The sequence below is a fragment of the Falco biarmicus genome, chromosome 3 (assembly GCF_023638135.1).
Source record: "Falco biarmicus isolate bFalBia1 chromosome 3, bFalBia1.pri, whole genome shotgun sequence".
NCBI classification, from domain to species: Eukaryota; Metazoa; Chordata; class Aves; order Falconiformes; family Falconidae; genus Falco; species Falco biarmicus.
This window is the reverse complement of record NC_079290.1, coordinates 23235994-23255472: the sequence shown is the minus strand read 5'-3', so window position 1 is coordinate 23255472 and position 19479 is coordinate 23235994. Positions and strand designations below refer to the sequence as shown.

Here is a 19479-nt window from a genome sequence, read left to right as displayed (position 1 = left end):
TTCCAGTTATTTATATTCTGTGGAAACAAAGTAAACTTGGATTATAGATGCATGGAGTGTAAAATTTACCACTTTGAGTAGGGTCCAGGCAACGTTAGTCTTAGATGACCTTATTTTGAAAAGTAAAGAGAGAATTTGATTTAATGAGATTTGTCTAGGACAAGCCCTCATTTTAATTACGAAGTCAGTTTTGGGTTTCTGTTTGGCATTGGTTTTGTTTTAATACAACAGTCTTTGGAGGAATAGTGGTCACAAAATAACTAGAAAATAAATTATAAACACAAGTTGCTGTTAAATTTAAAAATTTAAACTACACAGAGCTTTAGGTTTTTTTATATTAGGAAATAAAGTTAAGCATGATAACTAATTTAATTATCTCCTTCTTATTCAGGTTAATTTCTAATTAGACAGCCGAAAGTAAAAAATACTATTCCTAACTGCACACATAAAGAGAAAAATACTAGTGATTAGAAATGTTATAGAATAAAATTACATTATCTTCTTTCACATATTAAGGGCAGATAGAAAACCCTTAAAAGCTTTTCTAAATAAATCACAGAAGTTGAATATATCCTTTTTCAAAGAAGGTCATCCTCCCACAAAAATTATTCTAAAACTTGAAGGATTTTCATATGATCATTTATATGATTACAACCCATATTGTGATCACCTAACTAATTCCCAACAGTCTTTGACTATATTTGTAGTCAATAGAAAACTCGGCGGGGGGGGGGGGGTGGGGGGAAACAACTACAGCAAAACCAGATGGATTAATGTAAAACCGCTTTTACAAAGTATTCTTATTAGGAAAATAAGTTTTCCTATTTATTACAATAATTGGTAAAAAAATAGTGCTAACAAGAAATTCAGTGATCAAATGCATTTTAAGCCTTGCTGAAGCTGGTATTCATATTTTTAGATACTTAATCAATAGATTTAAATTAGGGTCCTATTAATATTAGGTAACTGAGCCAGCCTTAAATTGAAAGAGTTGTCTATCTTTGTACAGTGGTTTTAGAAACACTTTATGCCAATCTACTTTTCATTTCTCCATAAAGTTATTGAAGTTAGATGAGAGGAATTTTCATACAAGTACTCAGTCACAGAAATCACCAGAAAACCCTTGCCCTATACAGGCCTACCAGAATATGCCTATTTAATTTAAGTACTGAATTTAGGCATTAATCTTTGTAAATTTTTTCAAGTTTTAGAGACACATTCTGAATTTTTTGCTTTAGTTTAAGATAAACTATGTATTCATGCTTCTAAGTAATTCTTAAGAACATCAGCAATGGGAATTAAGGCAAGAATAAGCATACGTGAGTCAATTATTGAAGATAATGAAGAGAAGGCGAGTATTTTTTTTCCTAGTATCCAGATATTAACAACTTCTTAACATCGTATTGTCACTTCTGCTTTACGGCTCTATTTCTTAATAATCTCTGCATTTGTGCAAAAGCTTTTCTTCAGATCCCAAAGTTAAAGTGTACTCCTGTCCTCTCCAGCCTCTTATTTAAAACAAAAGACAATTTTTTTTTTACCATTATGCTGTGCAAGCAGCCAGGATACTGTGAGAAAGAAAAGACAATTAGGTGGCAGGCTTCTCTCAGGACCAGTAATTATAGCCTACAGCTGACACTTTTTTTTTTTTAACTTTTTTTTTTTTTTTTTTTTTTTTTGTAGTCTCCTGTAGCAAGTGTGTAAACAGGATGGGGCGAAAAAAGATCAAGACTGTACAGTCAAGACTGTACAGCTAACAGCTAGAGATATGTTTTGTGCTGAGAAAGTTACTACACAGACAATAATATCCTGAGACCATTGCATGCTCTGCAGTCACCTCTTCTGTTTGTTTTATGAACAAAAATGAGCGGAAGAAGTTAGAATAAGCACCGCATAGGAGGACATTGCCTTGCTACTACAAAAGCGTTCTGAACTGTGTCTTGCATCTTGGAATATCTTGCTAATCTTGAGCACCGGCAGCATTTCATAGTCCTGCTTCATTGCTTTCTTATATAATTGCTTATTTGCTTTTAGAAAACAAATCTGAATCACACTTCTATAGCATCTGACTGTCTAAGCAACTTTTTATGAAAGAAAGAGGAGTATACTGGTAAAAGCAAAATGTCTGAATGTTGTTTATTGCTCCTTTTTATACTACAGTCTCTGAACGGAAGAAGAAATAAAACATGCCTGCAAGTTTTTGATGTTTTCCTGTAGATCTTAACAGTAGCCTATATATAACAGAGTATCCCTAAAGAGGACTGATCAAGAATAATTATTTTTGTTGATCGTTCTTAGGACTGTAATCACAAAACTATTAATAAGTAAGCAAACTATTATCTCCAATGACACAAACAAGATGAAGTTTAGCTTAGTTGCACTCTACAACCCTATAGCTTTTCCAAGAACTGATTTTTCAATGTAAAAAAATCATAACAAAAAATATAGCAAGGGAACATGAAATTGGCTAATGAGGTGTTTAAACAAGGTGCCTAAATTTGAAGGTTGGTCTCCCCTTAATAGATTTGTAGTTAAGTCTCTCTATAATGGTAATGTAGGGACCACAGGGACACTAACCTCTTAAGCAATACAAATAATAGAAGGAATAAACAATTTTAACTCTGTAATAATAATAATAACAACAACAATAATAATAAAATAATAATCCAATGTTAATTTATTTGAGGCACAATTAAGAAAAAAATTAAGATACCAGGTTTAATTCAAGATATCTTATTAATTAAGTAATAAGGGTTCTAAATGCAATTGAAAAGTCACTTTGAAAAAGCTGTTTGGTTTCTCAATCACCTCTCAGCTAATTTAGAGCTACTAATTAAAAGTACAACAGCTTTCTGAGTATAATAATTATCTTTTATTATCGTACTAGTAAACGTTATTGTTTAGATCAGATGATTCATCAGTTAATTCAACTAAAACAAATTATCACTTCAGCTTCCTGAATCGTATGGATGAAATTGATATTTGAATAATTATTTTTTATTTTGATTAGTAGGCAAAACAAAAACAATTTTCAGTGGAAAATAAGAATATAAAATAAGGGGACATTGAAAAACTCCTACATATCAATTATCAAAGGGTATACAAAGAAAACGTGTGAAAGAAAAAATGAAAATTTTCCAGCCATTCAATAGCTGTAACCAGGAGAAACAGGTCTTCATCAATATGATCCTTAAAGCAGATGCGTATCAGTTTCCAGATGCGTTGCCAGTCTGCCTGAGTATAACAGAAATATGAGCTCAAAACTTAGGGAATGTTTCAATGTGAAATGTTTCAAGAACTAAATGAGAAACTTATTTGTTTGTAGAGAAAGCAAATCTTGCATAACTATGAGCTTGTAATTTTATTTTTAGCAGTAAATCAGCAAAGAAGTGATAGAGAATCCATCCTAAACATGATGAGAATGTTATTATCGAGGGTTTCATTTCCTCATTGAAATTACCATATTTTCATTATTTTAATAAATAAATGTTATAACAATTAATTGTAAGAATATTATAAAATTGCAGAAATTCATTACTTACTTTTAATTAATTCTAGATGCTATGCATTTATCAAAGTGGTATGAGTGAAACTGCTTTATCATCCTGAATGACTAGTAGAAATTGTCTTCATCTACAGTCAATATATTAGAACACCTTGTCTTTCCTTTCAGCCAGGGATTTTACCACACATTTTAGTACACATACCAGTTATTCAAATTTACAATACTAAAAGCTTCACCTGTGAACAAAACTAGGTGATTTACACATTTAAGGTTTAGTATTACCATCACATGACTCATTTGGTCTGTATTTTCCAATGCACTTCATATTTCCATTTAGAGTGTGATCTTTTAAACTATCACCAAAATCATTAAATTTAGACACCTCCTTCTTTCATGAGATGGAAAGAAAATTTATTCTTCTTGCATACAACATAAGATGCTAAATTTTAGTATAAACTAAGACTTCTCAAATCTGGTTTTGGACAGTATGGCAGAAAATGAAGCCATCAGAGAAATCAGCTGGAAAATCTCGCTGATATTATGACTTCTTTGAAATGCTAAGGACTTTTTTGAAATGCTAAGAATATTTGTATTTTAGAAAAACCCTAGATTAATAAATAAACCCAAATACAAAAGGACCTCTAAAATTCCTAACTATGAGACTATCTTTGAGAGATATGCCAAGTGAAAGCAAGACTATTGCCCTAAAAGAAAAAAGAAATAAAGAAAAGCCATACCACAGTAATACAAGGCACTTGTGTTCCTCTTCCACTTTAACATACTAATTCTGACTGACCTAATTTCAACAGGGTCATATAAACTCACTGAGCCACTTTCAATCATTTATCAGCAGTCCTGGCTAACCAAGGAGGTCCCTGTGAATGGAGGTCAGCAACTAGGATGCCCATCTACAGGGAGGGCCAGAAGGAGGATCCAGGGACCTTGGTACCAGGGAAGGTTATGGAGCAGACCATCTTGAGTGCCATCACACAGAACATACAGGACAGCAAGGTGATGAGGCCACTCACAACAGGTTTATGAATGGTAGGTCCTTCTATGACAAGGCAATCTACTTAGGGGATGAGGGAAAGGCTGTGGATGTTGTCCGCCCATTCTTTACTAAAGTCTCTGACGCCATTTCCCACAGCATTCTCCTGGACAAACCAGCTACTCATGGCTTGGATGGGCATACTCTTCGCTGGGTAAAGAACTGGCTTAAAGGCCAAGCCCAAGGAGTGGTGGTGGTAAATGGAGTTATGGTGGCCAGTCACAAGTGATGTTCCCTAGGACTCAGTACTGGGGCCAGTTCTGTTCAGTATCTTCATCAATGATCTGGATTAGGGGATCAAATGCACCTTCAGCAAGTCTGCAGATGACACCAAGTTCAGGGAGGGGGGGTGTGTTGATCTGCTTGAGGGTAGGAAAGCTCGGCAGAGGGATCTGGACATGCTGGACTGATGGGCCAAGGCCAATTGCATGAGGTTCAACAAGGAGTTGCAGGTCCTGCACTTGGATCACAACAACCCCACGCAGCACTGCAGGCTTGGGGAAGAGTGGCTAGAAAGCTGCCTGGCAGAGAAGGACCTCGGGGTATTAGTCGGGCTGAATATGAGCCAGCAGTGCACCCAGGAGGCCAACAGCATCCTGGTTTATATCTGAAATAGTGTGGCCAGCAGGACTAGGGAAGTGATTTTTTTTTCCCTGTACTCAGCACTGGTGAGGGCACAACTCAAATACTGTTTAGTTTTGGACCCGCACTATGAGAAAGACATTGAGGTGCTGGAGTGCGTCCAAAGAAGACCAACAAAGCTGGTGATGAGTCTAGAGAAAAGGTCTTATGAGGAGCAGTTGAGGGAACTGGGGTTGATAGTCTGGAGAAAAGCAAAAAGCAGAATGGTCCAATATTGCATTTAATACATACACTGTTGGAGTGGAATTTGGGATGTGATAGTCAGAAAAAAAGAACCACACCACTGAATGACATATAATCCCAAATATATTTAAAAAGCAGGGTGGATAATGTAGTAGTTAGAAGTAGATAGCAATAATCTAGTACAGGGGTCCTCAAACATTTTAAACAGGGAGCCGGCACGTGGATGCAGTGGCAGGCAGTCATCTACGGATGCTTGGTTTCCCCCCGCAACCCCCAGCGGGGGGGGTTCTGTAAATACCGGGGGCTGGATTGAGAACCTTGGGGGGGCATATCGGGCCTGCGGGCTGTAGTTTGAGGTCCCCTGATCTAGTACTTCTTTTCTATGACAAATATATATAACTTCATACTCACACTGGCCAAATACCAGCTCCTCCAGTCAGGCTGTGACTGGTACCGTCCATGCATGGAAAGAGAATACTTGCACCAAATGCCTGAGAAGCCCAAATCTTGCATCCTGACTTCTATACATACCATTTCTACCTGAGGGTAACTCTTTCACAAGGTTCTTCTGTAAGGTTTTTTAGTTCTTTTCTGCACATGCTGGAATAATTTTATCTTTTAGAGCTAAACAGATGTGCTACAGGTGTCTTTTATCTGAGCAGTCAGTGTTCAGTAGGTGTCACCCCATGAATAATACAAAATTTTTCTTTTTCCTGTAAATGCATGCAACACTCACATAGTCAGTTAAGAGCTGGGCAAGTCTCATCAGCTGAGTTCTGCTTTCGGGTAGGCTTTACCCTTTGACAACATCATGGATATGTACATGTGTCCATACATAAGCATATCCGCTACTTTTCCTGTTCTTCCCATCACTTCTGCTATTTATCCCTTGGGTCCTCTTCCACTCTCCTGCCTAATTTTCATAGCCCAGGTGGAACTTATCAGAAACAATAGGACTATCATCCTTCACTGTCTTTGTACACCTGCCTCCAAAACAGAAATTTGAAATCTTCTCTAAGAAGTAGCTAAAAGCAACTTTCTCTCACCAAATAGGCATATTTTCATGGTATTTCAATGACTTCTCAAAATATATTTCAAATTCTAAACTCTATTAAAAAAGAGATTTTTTTTTTTTTGTCACAACATTATGTGCAAGAGCCTGGCTTCCAATGTTGTTTGTTTGTTTGTTTGTTTTTTAACTTGGAGGATTAAATCACATTTCCCTGAAATTTACTGATGTTAACAGAGTACATGCAATTCAGCTCTATCCCAAGTATAACTAGAATATTTCTTTTAAAATTACTATAAATAAATAATCAGATACAAACAGAAAGCAGCCAAAAAATCCCAATCTTTCTTAGTAAAATAGAGTGTTCAGAGATTCTGTTTTAAGAGTGTGAAATAATCACCAATTTCTGCTGTCAGGACTGCAACTGGAAGAAACACAAAGCAAAGTTTAGTGAGGAATGCAAACCCTTTTTTATTTGTTTTCTAAACAAAGGTAATTACAGGGAAATTGCTGAGAGAAACCCTGAATATTTGAAGATTGTATCTGTGTACATGGTGGTGAACACAAACATCTGAGTCAATACAGATAAGCTTACTTGAGAAAGGAATGATTTATATCTAAAGAAATATAATGAATAGGAAAGGTGAGAAGTAAGGATTATAACTGCACTAGCAGGGCCTAATGCTGAAAAGCTGTATAAGGAGAAGACTTCTGTAAAAGGATTTTCGCAGTTCCTTGATCCTAGCCTGTTCCTAACGAACTCCTTCCCTGAAATATAGCAGAATACTTCAAGATGAAGACTTGACAATGGTCACAATGATCCCTCATGGATTCCCTGGCCAGGCTTCTGTGTCTCTTACTGCTAACCACTGAAATTTCTATATCAGCTAGTAGGCATTTGGAGATTCCTCAGTTGTTCTGTTAGGATGACTTTCCTATTGACTTTTGCAGCTACAAAGGTTGGAAAAATTGGGGAAGGGGTGGAGGGGACATAAAGGAAGGCATGGTCCAATTGCCTTTATCTACCGATTACTGAAAATAGATTTAACTTCAAAATTTTTCAGGTGATTCAGCTAATGATATTTATGAGCAGCTAAGTAATGACGATTATTCATTCTTTTTATGAAGCCAGGAGTAGTTATTTCCAGAATTTAATATCTGAGTTGTAAGTCCAAATCTACCAATACCCTAGTAAACACCATTTGCTTAGATGAAGTGGGGCTGGTATGATACAATTTTTTTAACTGGATGAGTAGGTGAATAGAGTTTTAAACATTCTTTGGCCAGAGGGAAATTCAAATCTCATTCATTTCTATTATCTGAGAAGTGTATCCTATCAGATAAACTATGTTTTGTTCTAAACAGAAGCACCTTTAGCCTTTCCAGTTATCTGGGATTTTATGGAGTAATATTTTCAAAATTAATGTTTCTAGAAGAATCACAAGCTGTAAGAGCTCTTTTATCCATCATGAAAAATCGATGTAACCACTTTACTCTTCTTTTTTTTTTTTTTTTTTTTTAATCTTTAATTCCTAGGAATGAAGAGCGGAACTATAACTTTCCACAACCTAATTAATCCTTGAAGACTCAGATTCTCCAGAGAGAGCTTACCTGCTCTCTTCTTGGCTTCATATGCAAGCAGGTGAATTCTGAGGTAGACTGTGGCCTTGTTCCAACAGGAGGAATGAAGAAGGCTCCCAGCTACTGCAGATGTTTGTTGGCAGGAGAGCAGGATGCTCCTGAATCTCAGAAGTCTGCTGCTCAGAAGAAAGTAATTTTGCACCACCTAATCAACCCCATGCTGGCCAGGCTTGGAGAGTGAGAAAGCATTTTTTTCACTCATACAAGATCAAGAATAAAAATGACACCTTCATTATTAATATAACTTGATGTTGAAAGGATCTAACCAATGGTGATGCAAGCTTTTGGTATTGTGCTGCTAAAGTACTTTAATCCTTATCACTAAGAAGAGAACTGAACAAAAAAGCAGAATTGTTTAGAAAATCTGCCACCACCCAGTCTCCTCCTCAGAATAGTAATATGTATTGGAAAGCATGTAAGTGACAAATGTAATGTAGTCTGTCCTCTGTCATTTGGAATCAGGAACTCAGACTAATTTCAGCTATTTTAATAACAGCTTTTTCTCTGAACAAGGTTTGATAATTAAATATTTGGAGCAGCTGCAGTCACACTGCTCAGAAAAAAAGAAGAAATATTTTTTGAAACCTTTCATCAATTCATTGGCATTACAGTGAAATTATTTTGCTTATTGTGAAGTCATGAATTTCTTCGAAGACCACAGATGTGGTCTTATCATCATTCCACTTTTTAATAGCCTAATAACAAAGACAGCTAAACTGTTGCCATATCTTTATAGTCAAACTCAATAGCTTAAGCTGTTTAGTGGTCTGTATTAAATTGGCCATTATTATATTCAAACCCACCATTAATATTTGAGCCAAAACTAATCATTTTTATTGAAAAAAAATCTAAAAGCAGCATTGAAAATGTGACTTCAAATCATATTAAGCAACTAAAATAGTAAATCTCTTCAAATGTTATTTCAAAAATATATTGAATAGTTTGATCTCCTTTAAAAGTCACCCTATGGTGACTTTTTTTTTTTGGCATCTGCTCACTTGGCAGGCATGTTAAGCACTGAACCAATGAATGAAACACTCCCCAGCTGTGAGTTTGTGTATATAGAACCTGCCAGTCCTTCCTATCATAAACCTAGGAGATTCATAGATAAGTGGAAAGTGATGTGAAATTACCTTCTGGTACTTCTTTAAAAAAAAGTCAGCACTTGAAAGACAGAAACTTTGCCTTTAATTAGAAAAGCAAACCAGAAGTTAATAGCTGTACAACTAATGCTCATCTCTCTTTCCCCAAAACGTCACACTGCAGTGTCCAACTATTTCATGGAGAGCAGGCAGCACAGTAATTAATGTGTACTTAACAGTATGATAAAAAATACTTGCACTATCTACTAGGTATCATCAATATATAATATATTGCTACTAGCCTATTCATATCTGAAATAAGAGGTTAGTATTATTGCTCTTTGTTTGAAATATAATGAAAAATGAAAATATTTGGCACAATCTTGTTAAACCTTGCAATATATTCTTCAAAGAAAGAAATTTTTCCATCAATGGCAAAATAATTTCCTAGTTTGCATATGTAACAAATCCTTGCATTGCAATTCATTTTATACCAAACTCTGAAAATACTTAAAATTTAAGTAGCACTTTAAAGTGCATTCATTATATATTCTGGAGGAGAAAATACTGAATAGTGGCTAAGAAAATCAAAAAAACCCAACAAGGCAAATAAAAAACACAACAAAAAGTATTTCCACCATATAACTAATCCTGCCTTTAATTTTTGTTTTCCAGATGACAACATAAAGCCATTATGGATTAATTGTGTAGACAAACTATAGGCCATGGCTTCCTGTTCCTGTAGAATAACTAACATAATGCAGTTCAACACCTGAAATTCTTCTTGAGTATGTGATCTAACAACATTTAACCAAGCAGGAATGTTATAATCTAATATATGCTTAATAGTAAGACACAGATTTATTTTTTTTTTTGCCTCTGGTGTTAAATTTAGAAGATTTGAATATTAAGAATCACTAAGTAAAGCTTAAATTTGAATCATCAAAGCTCAAGCCCCTAAATGGCTGCTGACTAAAATGCATCTGAAATTGCCTGCCTTAGCATATACTCACAAGATGAAATCATGAAGCTATGTGTAAGCAATGTAACTACTGGATGGCTACAGATTACACCAGCAGTAATGTTCTCTAATTCATTTAACTGACAGTATTGCAGAACAAATATGACAAAATGAGGCTTTACTGTTTCTTTTATATTAAAAAGAATTTATCTCCTTCAAAAACTGAAGATAGATGTTTTAGATGGAATGAATCATGGCATGGGAATATATATCTCTCTTTGTTGATTAGAGCAAGCATGTGAATGGCTTAGACTAGATATATAACTTCCATAATTAGGTACCTAATTAAATAAGATGAAACATATTCCACCAAAGAGTTAAATTACATGGATACACACCTATTTGCTTTGCATGCAAACCTAAAACATATATGCACATAAATCCACGATGTTTGAGGGAAGCTCTTCAAAACAAGATACATTCACAGATTTAGAGCATCCTCACTTGGATTATATAGATTAAAGCACAAATCGTGTCATGGCATCTGACTCCAAAGATCCAGATCTTACACTTATGAAGATTTTTTTCCCCATTAGGCTTTTAATGTCCATTTATTATGCAGAAGATAGACTTTTAAGTTTTCTTATGTTTGTGGCTCACCACATATACATTCTTTTCCTGCTAAAATGCACATAAATGAGCCAGATTCTATGCATTTTTATTGTATTTGTTATATAGCTATATAATCGTCTTTGAGGAAGAAATGAACCATGCCTTAAAAATACACTGTACATTTCAAACAATCAGGGTTTTTTTTAATATTTAAACAAAATAATAGTGGAAAATAAATTAATATTCAGTCATTTAATGCACATTAAATGAACACTGAGAATATTCAATTTCCATTGTGGTGGGAGGGTGTATTATTTGTTTCTAGCACAATGCACACAACCTACATACTCTTCTGGCTCTAGGCAAAATGACTCCATTCTTATCTCCCTTCAGTGTTCTTCATTAACTCTCAAAATTAGCTTAACAAGAGTCAAATGAAAAGATATATCTGCCACAGTTAAGTCCATTCAGAGAATTTTCAAATCAAAACAATATTCTAGCAATGAGCTAAATTAACGTAAAGCAGCATTCACACCAATGTTGCAAATGTTTCCTTTCAATACTGATAATAGAGCATAAAAAATAAATAATAATAAAAAAATGTATACTTAAGAATACTTTGCCTATTGTATGTCTGACTGCATATTACCTTAATCAGGCTTATCATCTCTGGGACGAAAACCGCTTCTGTGTCTGCTTGATACCCTTTGCACAATGACATCTCTGTTCTGGCCAGTTTCTAAATTTTATCACAGCTAACACTGCTTTTAATGTACTTTTGAATGAAGCTAAGTTATCTGACCGGAGAAGACAGCAGAAAAGGACTTCCATACACTTTTTAATGCTGAGCTCTTGAAGCTTAGTTTTAAGAATTTGGTGAACATCGTTCTAATGTTTTTGGATGCTAGTACAAGATTCTTTGAAAAAATTCCATTAACAGAACAGTGTTAACAAGAGAACTGACAACAGGGCAACAGAATTGAAACAATGCCAAGAAAAAAGGAAAAAGGCCATGAACTTTCTATCATATTTTTTTACTCATACAGCAAATACTTCTTCCTATTTTTAGTAATAAATATTTGTATGTACATCCTCCATATTGCATGATGTTCACGCTATACTTCAGAAAACTGAGAAAATAAATCAGAAAACTGAAGTACCATACTCTTAATCTAACTAGTTGTCATGCTCAACTAAATTTCAATAAATTTCTGGATAAAGTGATTCATCATTTTGAAATATTTTTAGTTTTTATATGAAGTATCCTGTGAGATAGTAATCTTTTCTGTCTATACCAATTCTTGTAAGCACATATGGAAAATATAGAAGATTTTGTCTTAAAAAATATAGTTTTATGATTACCTGGGGGAGAAAAAAAAATAAAATGTACAATGAAATAACGGTCACTTTTCTTGGAAGTCATGGTTTTGAAGCCATTCTCTTTTTGGGAAGGAAAGGTGGGGTGATTTGCTTTTTACAAAATACATGGTACAAGCTGGATCATTGTCCTTTTCTGCGTAAATTAGTGTCTCCAGCCTTTATACAGTTGTGCGTACAAGCATTTGGAGCATCTTTGTGGTTTCACAAAGACTTTGCTGACAAGTAATCATTGCTTGGACAATGCAGTCCCACTGACTTTGAAGTGGCTGCTTGTATGGAAAGAGGGAATAAAACAGAGTAAGATTCCTGACTATGGTAGCATTCTGATATTTCATATCATCCTCTATCATCTTTACCTCCCATTCAGCCAAGTACTGCTTAATTCAAAGTTGCTTAGTTCATGGTTAAAACTGTTGAAGCTAGCTATTGACTAGACATTTCCATCCATTTTAATTTAAGATGAAGAGTAAAATCCTTCACATTTAAAAAATGTCAGTCCACATGTCTGCCACATTCCTTAAATGAAAGTAAGATGTACACAGCAGTGACAAATGATTCAAATTATTAAAAGCAAATGCCTTACTTTAACAGACCTCAGTATTATCACAAATACCATTTAGTTCTTATTCCTTATTGATGTGAGGTTGTCATTTAGGACATTCTCCTACTTATGATCTGTCCTTGCCTAACTTTTTTTCTTTCCAAATGTATACTCAGTTTGAAATCAAATCAAACAGTACTGAAATAATTCCAGTGTGACACAGCTTTTAAGCTGTCTAACAGTTTTAGATTCAGTGAGCTGTCTAACAGAAAACACATGTTGACAACATTGTTTGCTCAATGTGTGTCTTTACTGGCAAAGTAAAACTTGTTTGTGTATGTTCCAGTATTTGCAAAAAAGTTACTCTTTCAAGGATTTTAATAAAAATAAAACAAATAAATAAAATAAAATAATAATAACAATAATAATAAGTAGTAGTAGTAGTAGTAGTAATAATTATAATAAAAGTCCCAAACCCTGCTGTTTGGCCCTATTTGTTTCTTGTCTCTGTTGCTTATTTACCGTAATTCAGGGCTATCTCATAACACAGAAATTCAAGTAAAGACACAAGGAAAAGCTAAAAATGATATAACTGTACGATAGAAGGGTGTCTGTGAATACAAGGCAGTTATTGAAGAGAACTGAGAAGAATAGTGGATAACTTCCCTGTTTATAGTAGGCAAATTGGATCTACCTTCGTTGCAAAAATTCTATGAAATCTATTGCAAAATATATGCTTAACAGTAAAATGTTTGTCGTTTTCTTAATATTATATCTTGTAAATGTAAAGCAAATGTACAGTCTCCATGGAAACTAGACATTTCCCAATTATATGCATGTTTTTAGCTTCTTTGTAAAGAAAAAAAAAAAAAGCTCTGATTTAAATTTCATATTTTTTGATGGCCACTGAGAATCTATAATTAATTTTCTGATAGCATAGCTCGTAAACCACACATATACTTTACTATGTATGTTTAATGTATCTTTTTGCTTTAACAGAAAGAAAAGCCATTTGCTGAGGCAAGTTGATACAAAATTTATTTCAGTGCTAAAAATATGAATTTAAATAGAAATATAGATGACACTTATGCAGAGCAGAGCACACAAAGTAATTCATGTGCATCAGGAAAACAAAATAAAATTTTAAACATCTGCATTTTAATTGTAAGCAGTGCTGGATTTCAGTGTTGAACAATTAACAATCATTACACAATTTTAAAATATCAGTGGGAGAGTGTCAAAGAAGATGAGCCTTCCATGTTTACAAAAGATTTTGCCTGTGGCATACTGTGTGCTTTTGTGAATCATTTATCTTGTAGCTTAAAGCTGTCATGGTATGAAATATTGCAACTGTGATTCTGCATGACAGAATAATGAAACTGAAAAAAAGTCCACACTACAATGACTTTTCAACAGACTTTTGGGCTTCAGAACCTGAAAAACTGCATGTGAAATAGCGTTTATTTTCACTCCATCAAAAACTAATCCAGGCCAATGAGTTCCCTTCTAAACACTGAACGTGCTATCCCATTGTTTGTGTATTTTTCTATACTGACCTTGTTTTAGCTTTTTTTTAAACTGTGCTCTATTATAAGATCTCATGTACTGTATTGGATGCCAAAATAGGTCCTGAAGTGGTTCCATTCAGCAAATATTTATAATGTATTTCACACTGAAAGTTGTAGCCATATGGAGGATTATGGAAGAGGAATTTTTTTCTATTTTCTGTAGGAAAATTACTTTAAATTATCTTATGTCAGCAGCTTTGCTGGAGTACTCCTTTGTTCTCTAAAAACTTGTTTTGATTCCTTGTTGTTGTGAATAATCTGAGAAATCTACCTGTCATGATGAGCATTAGCAAGTGAATTCAAGAAAAATCTGGTGTCTTTATCCACAAAGGCCAGCACTTTTTGAGGACCATCTTATCAGTGAGTGATCCCTACATAATTCTATCAAGCACTGCAAGTGAAGACTCTTTCCTTAATGTCTTCTATCCAGATGCAAAATAGTGTTACAGGTAATAATTTCCTAAAACTTATCTTAAAGAGCTTAGCATTAAAAACTTAGGGTTATTCATCTCTGCACCGTACTTGAACATAGTGTGATGAGATAGAAATGTAAGCTATCAGGTAAAACACATCCATTACACAAATGTTTAAGATTTTAGACTGAGATAAATCATTATTTTGAGTGTAGAAAACTTAGGTAAAATCAATTGTCATAATCACTTTGATTTTCTTAATGTTTGTTACAGTAATAATTTTAGTTACAATAGATTAGAGAAAGAGCACAGCTCAGAAAAATAACCATAATAATAACTTCAAAAAATACACAACTGTGTAATTCAAACAAAGATTCCTATTTTAAAATTTGAGCTTTTCGTCCAATGAATTCTGCTCCCTATTACTGTAGGAATATCATTGAAAAAAGGCAGGTAAAATGGAAATACTTGTTTTGAGCTATTCTATATGTCGTCCTTGTTTTTGAATGGCTACTGCCAGGTATTATTTTACCTCTCTCTTTCAACACACAAGTCTTCATGTTTTCTGTATTCATAGAAGTGGATTAAATACTTCCATAATACATTCTACAGATACCTGGCATAACTGTCAAAATATGCCGTTTAAATACAAGAAAAAAGAGTAAAGGTCTATCCTGAGGTATAACAGCCAAAGAGCTTGAGGGATATGACAGATACTCTACCGTAATCACAACCCCAATACATCACTGAATCCTTGTATGGCAGGGTTATTATATCTAAACCATGTTTATTCTTCTTCATATGAGGTTTGGTTTGTGGTTTGTTTGGGGGTTTTTTTGTATAGGCACTGTGAAAGGGTCAAACAGAATTCCTTAATATTGTTCTTAACGTGATTAATGCATAAAGAAAACTAGTATCTGTCAAATCATTCCAAGTAACTATGCAAAACAGTGGGATTTTTCTCCATTTCCAAGTCTTGTTTTGGGGATTCTGTCTTTCTTTCCAGAAATCACAAAATTACATTTCCATCCAGACTGTCAAATATATGAAGTATAGCACATTAACATTTTAAATCCCTTACTGTGTAAATCCCAACTTTACATGTTGATATCTGTGTCATAAACTAAGAAGTATCAGATTTGATGGAAATGGGAGTACATAATCTTTCCAGTTTACCTAAAACAAATAAGCTAGGACAAAAGCATATGCTGGTAACTGCTAGAATTAAATCAAGAATTAGGCAAATGCATTTAATTTTTTTTAATGTTCTAAAGCAGAGATTTCCATGGCTTAGGAGACAATACCTGTAAAAACCTATTTATTTTATAGTAGCCTATGCACCTCTATGTTATACATAAGAACAAATTAATTGGCTATTAAGGGAGTTCAGTCATCATAAGCGTGGCAGATGGATACACAGCAGTTCAAGCATTGTGTTTAATTTGGATAAAATGTTTGCAGAATCAACATGAAGGGAGGTTAATAAATACCCATACCCATTCCCAGGCACCTGTTATTTGACAAACTGAGATGTGAGCAGTGGGTCAGAGTAAAGTTCTACTTATCTGAACATAAATCTGCAGCAAGGGTATTTAAAGAATAAATTATGTTTAGTATGTGGCATACTGCTTACTAAGGAGTCAAAGCGAACCACAAACTGTCAGCTGTCATCATAGGCATTGTTTAAAAATAAAGTGAGATAAAGTAATTCATAAACCCAGAGAGATAGAACAGTGCTGTAAAGATCCTGTCTTTGTGTGGGACAGAAGACATCTTTAAAAGATTCATCTAGTCATCAGAAAAAATGTTAAGATAGGAATACAGTTTTGATGGAGGATCTGGGAATCTACAAAAACCAGACAGGTGCATGCTGCTCTAATTTCATTCCCCAGAACAGCTATGCCTTTGCCTCATGATGCACAGAAGCCAAGGATTATGAGAGCAGTGTTACCAGAAGCAATGTTTTTACCAAAAGCAAACATTGCTTTCCTTGCTTACATGGACTAGCTGGAGTTATGTTACACTTTCTGGAGCCTTGGCATGTGATCTTGGCTGAAGAGAAACCTTGCCTGGTATCACTAATATATTTGGCTAGCATCACAGCAATGTTTTAAGTTACATGTTGGCTGTCACAGTGAGACAAAAATAAATGAACATCAGTAATCTCAAAAGATAATGGTAAATATAAGCACTTTGATAAAATAGAGCACTATCAAAATGATAAAAAGCATAAACAGGACTGTCAGTTTAAAGCACCTTTTCACATTAATATGTTTACTATGAAAGCAATCATGCAAATCACCCAGAATTGTTGAAAGTATCAAAACAAACAACAACAACAAAAAAACCATGAATGAAACCAGACCTACTTACCAAATTCCTTAGGAACGGTGATAGAGTAAACACAGTTGTGACCAACACTGTAATTCTTGGGGTAGTTTGGTGATAATACAGTGCCTTCAGAGCCTGTTGACCGGCTCCCGCAGGGTGCTAGAAAGTGAAGGTTTTGAATAATATAATATTAGAAAAAAATCAATTTAAAGTGATTTGTTGTTTGTTGGTATATGCTATTACAGTAAATTTTATTTACACTTCTACACTGGATTAAATTTGTATATCCTGTGAAGCACTGAGTATGCACAACTTTCTCACATATCAAAAGAGAATTGATGGTACACTGCAGTTTTCAGGATCAATTATTGTTTTTCTTTACCATTTATCAACCTCCTTAATAAAATAATGATGTGCTTTATACACAGTATGTTATTATTCACAGCATATAAAGCTATTATTCATTTTTATGATGCTTTATACTCTGATAAAAGCATAGATTATGCAGCCCTTCCACACACTAGTAAATTCTTACTCATGCCAATAGACTCATAATTCAAAATAATATATAGAACTACTGAAATAAGAAAGTCAGGATTCCTTGGCTGAACATGAAGTACCACTTATTTATATCTCAATTATTTATAACATTCTACATCTAAAGTTATGAGCAAACACTTCTCTTTATCACACAAACATCATATTTATTCTACCATTAATAGCTATAATACTTGACAAAATGGCAGATAAATAACAATGCTCTTTGCAACAACAATGTATTTTTCTAAGGTTAACAACAGAAGTTAACATTTGGCATTACTCAAAACTGTCAAGAAAGAAACACTGCTTTTTCTTCTTTTCTTTGTCAGATGTTCAGGTGCATTTATTTATATGAAACAGTCATGAGTGGTTACTCTTTTCCTGTGTATATTACCTGCTTCTCATATACACTTTGTAACTTAGTAGTTTAATCTATTGTGAAGATTATGGCATCTGTTCAGAATATTTATTCTAACTACTTTGGACTATAAAACAGTTCTTAATGATTTTAATGTTACCATATCTACTTAATTTTTTTTCCTGTTAAGACATTAAGTGACTTTCTAAAATGAGTACAAGTCAATGTTTAATTTGCTAAACAAAAAAAAAAAAATATCTGGGTTTTGTGGTATGCTCTCAAAACAGCTAGATTAAGTAAAATGGTTTTCTTAATATTTCAGATTTTATCTCATTACTTCTCATACTAAATACAAGCTATTTATTAGCATAGCTAAAAATAATGTGTTTTAAGACTACTTTTAGCTAATTCACACAAAATGTGTATGGTAGAGTATACCATGAAAAGGACACATATTTTAATGCTAGCAATTTAGAACCCCATCGCTTTGAGCATAGATTTCTGTAATCTGAATTAACACGGGTTCCTCTCAGTATGGTGTAGGTGCAAAGTCTGATAGACTGCGTACCTGAAACAGAGCAGATGGAACCTATTGCTCCATTCTGCATATACAATTTGTAAATGATTTCATGTGCTAGCACAAAAGTCATGGTATTTGAAATAATAGGTCAACAGAAGGATCTTGACTTTTGCTTGTGCATGTATGTATGTATGTATGTGGTAGATGTGGCACATACATTAGAGATTAGCAATTCAGGACCCAGAAGAGGATGTAGTCTTGTTAATGTTCAGTACAGCTTTACTGATAAGCACCCATCCTGGGATACAAAGCACTAAGACTACCATACACACACAGGATATTGTTCTCTATGGCTGAAAGAATAGTCTCATTGTCTTCCCTCAATCCACTGTCATGTGAAATATCAGAAATTCATGCTTCCTTGTAAGAACGTATTTAGAGAATAGAAATATTGGTACTTTTTGCCAAAAGGTAATAGTCTTGGCTGAGCCTCATATCCAGGGATTTACGTCGCTTATTTGAAAAACATAAACTAGAAACTCTTCACTAGCTGAATGTGGTAAATATTTTTTTTGAAAACTTATCTGCATACCGGCTTGTGAGTACTCAAATTTTTTTTATTCCAGATTTTGGATGAAACAGGAGAGAATATGGAAGAATACATGCAACAGAAGCACCAAAGCTAGAGAAATAAGATTGCCAAAATGCTTATTTCTTCTCCCTAACCCCATTTCCTTCTTTACTGTTTGTGAGTTGAATAAATTAGTTACTGCAACAAAGACCAATAATACTGTCCCAATCCAGCACTCATATCATTATAATACTTCCCTAATTAGCATATATACAATAATGTGTAAATTCAGGGTAAAATTATAATTCCACTGAAGTCAATGCCAATGACAACAAAAGGAACAGAATTTCACCTTTAATTTTTAATAAAACTTGAAGTAATAGCATACAATATCAATACTTAATTTTAAGCTCATAGCTATATATTTAGTACTTGACATATAGTGGACCATTATTTATAAAGTCCAGATTCTTTACAACACTGTTCTTTTTTAATCCAAGTTATGTAAAGCAAGTTATTTGTGATTTTCTGAAACTACTAGTATGCTTAAAATAGAACGATTGCTTCTTTTAAA

General features: G+C 34.1%; 1 protein-coding gene across 3 annotated transcripts in view; it reads right to left on the bottom strand.

Moving 5' to 3' along the window:
- Nucleotides 1-19479, bottom strand: part of CSMD3 (CUB and Sushi multiple domains 3) — a 725150-nt gene that overhangs the window by 155802 nt on the left and 549869 nt on the right. For all 3 annotated transcript variants that reach the window (XM_056333378.1, XM_056333379.1, XM_056333380.1), the window contains one exon: nucleotides 16959-17075. In XM_056333378.1, the coding sequence (XP_056189353.1) occupies nucleotides 16959-17075 (117 nt within the window). The remainder of the gene's footprint in view (nucleotides 1-16958; nucleotides 17076-19479) is intronic.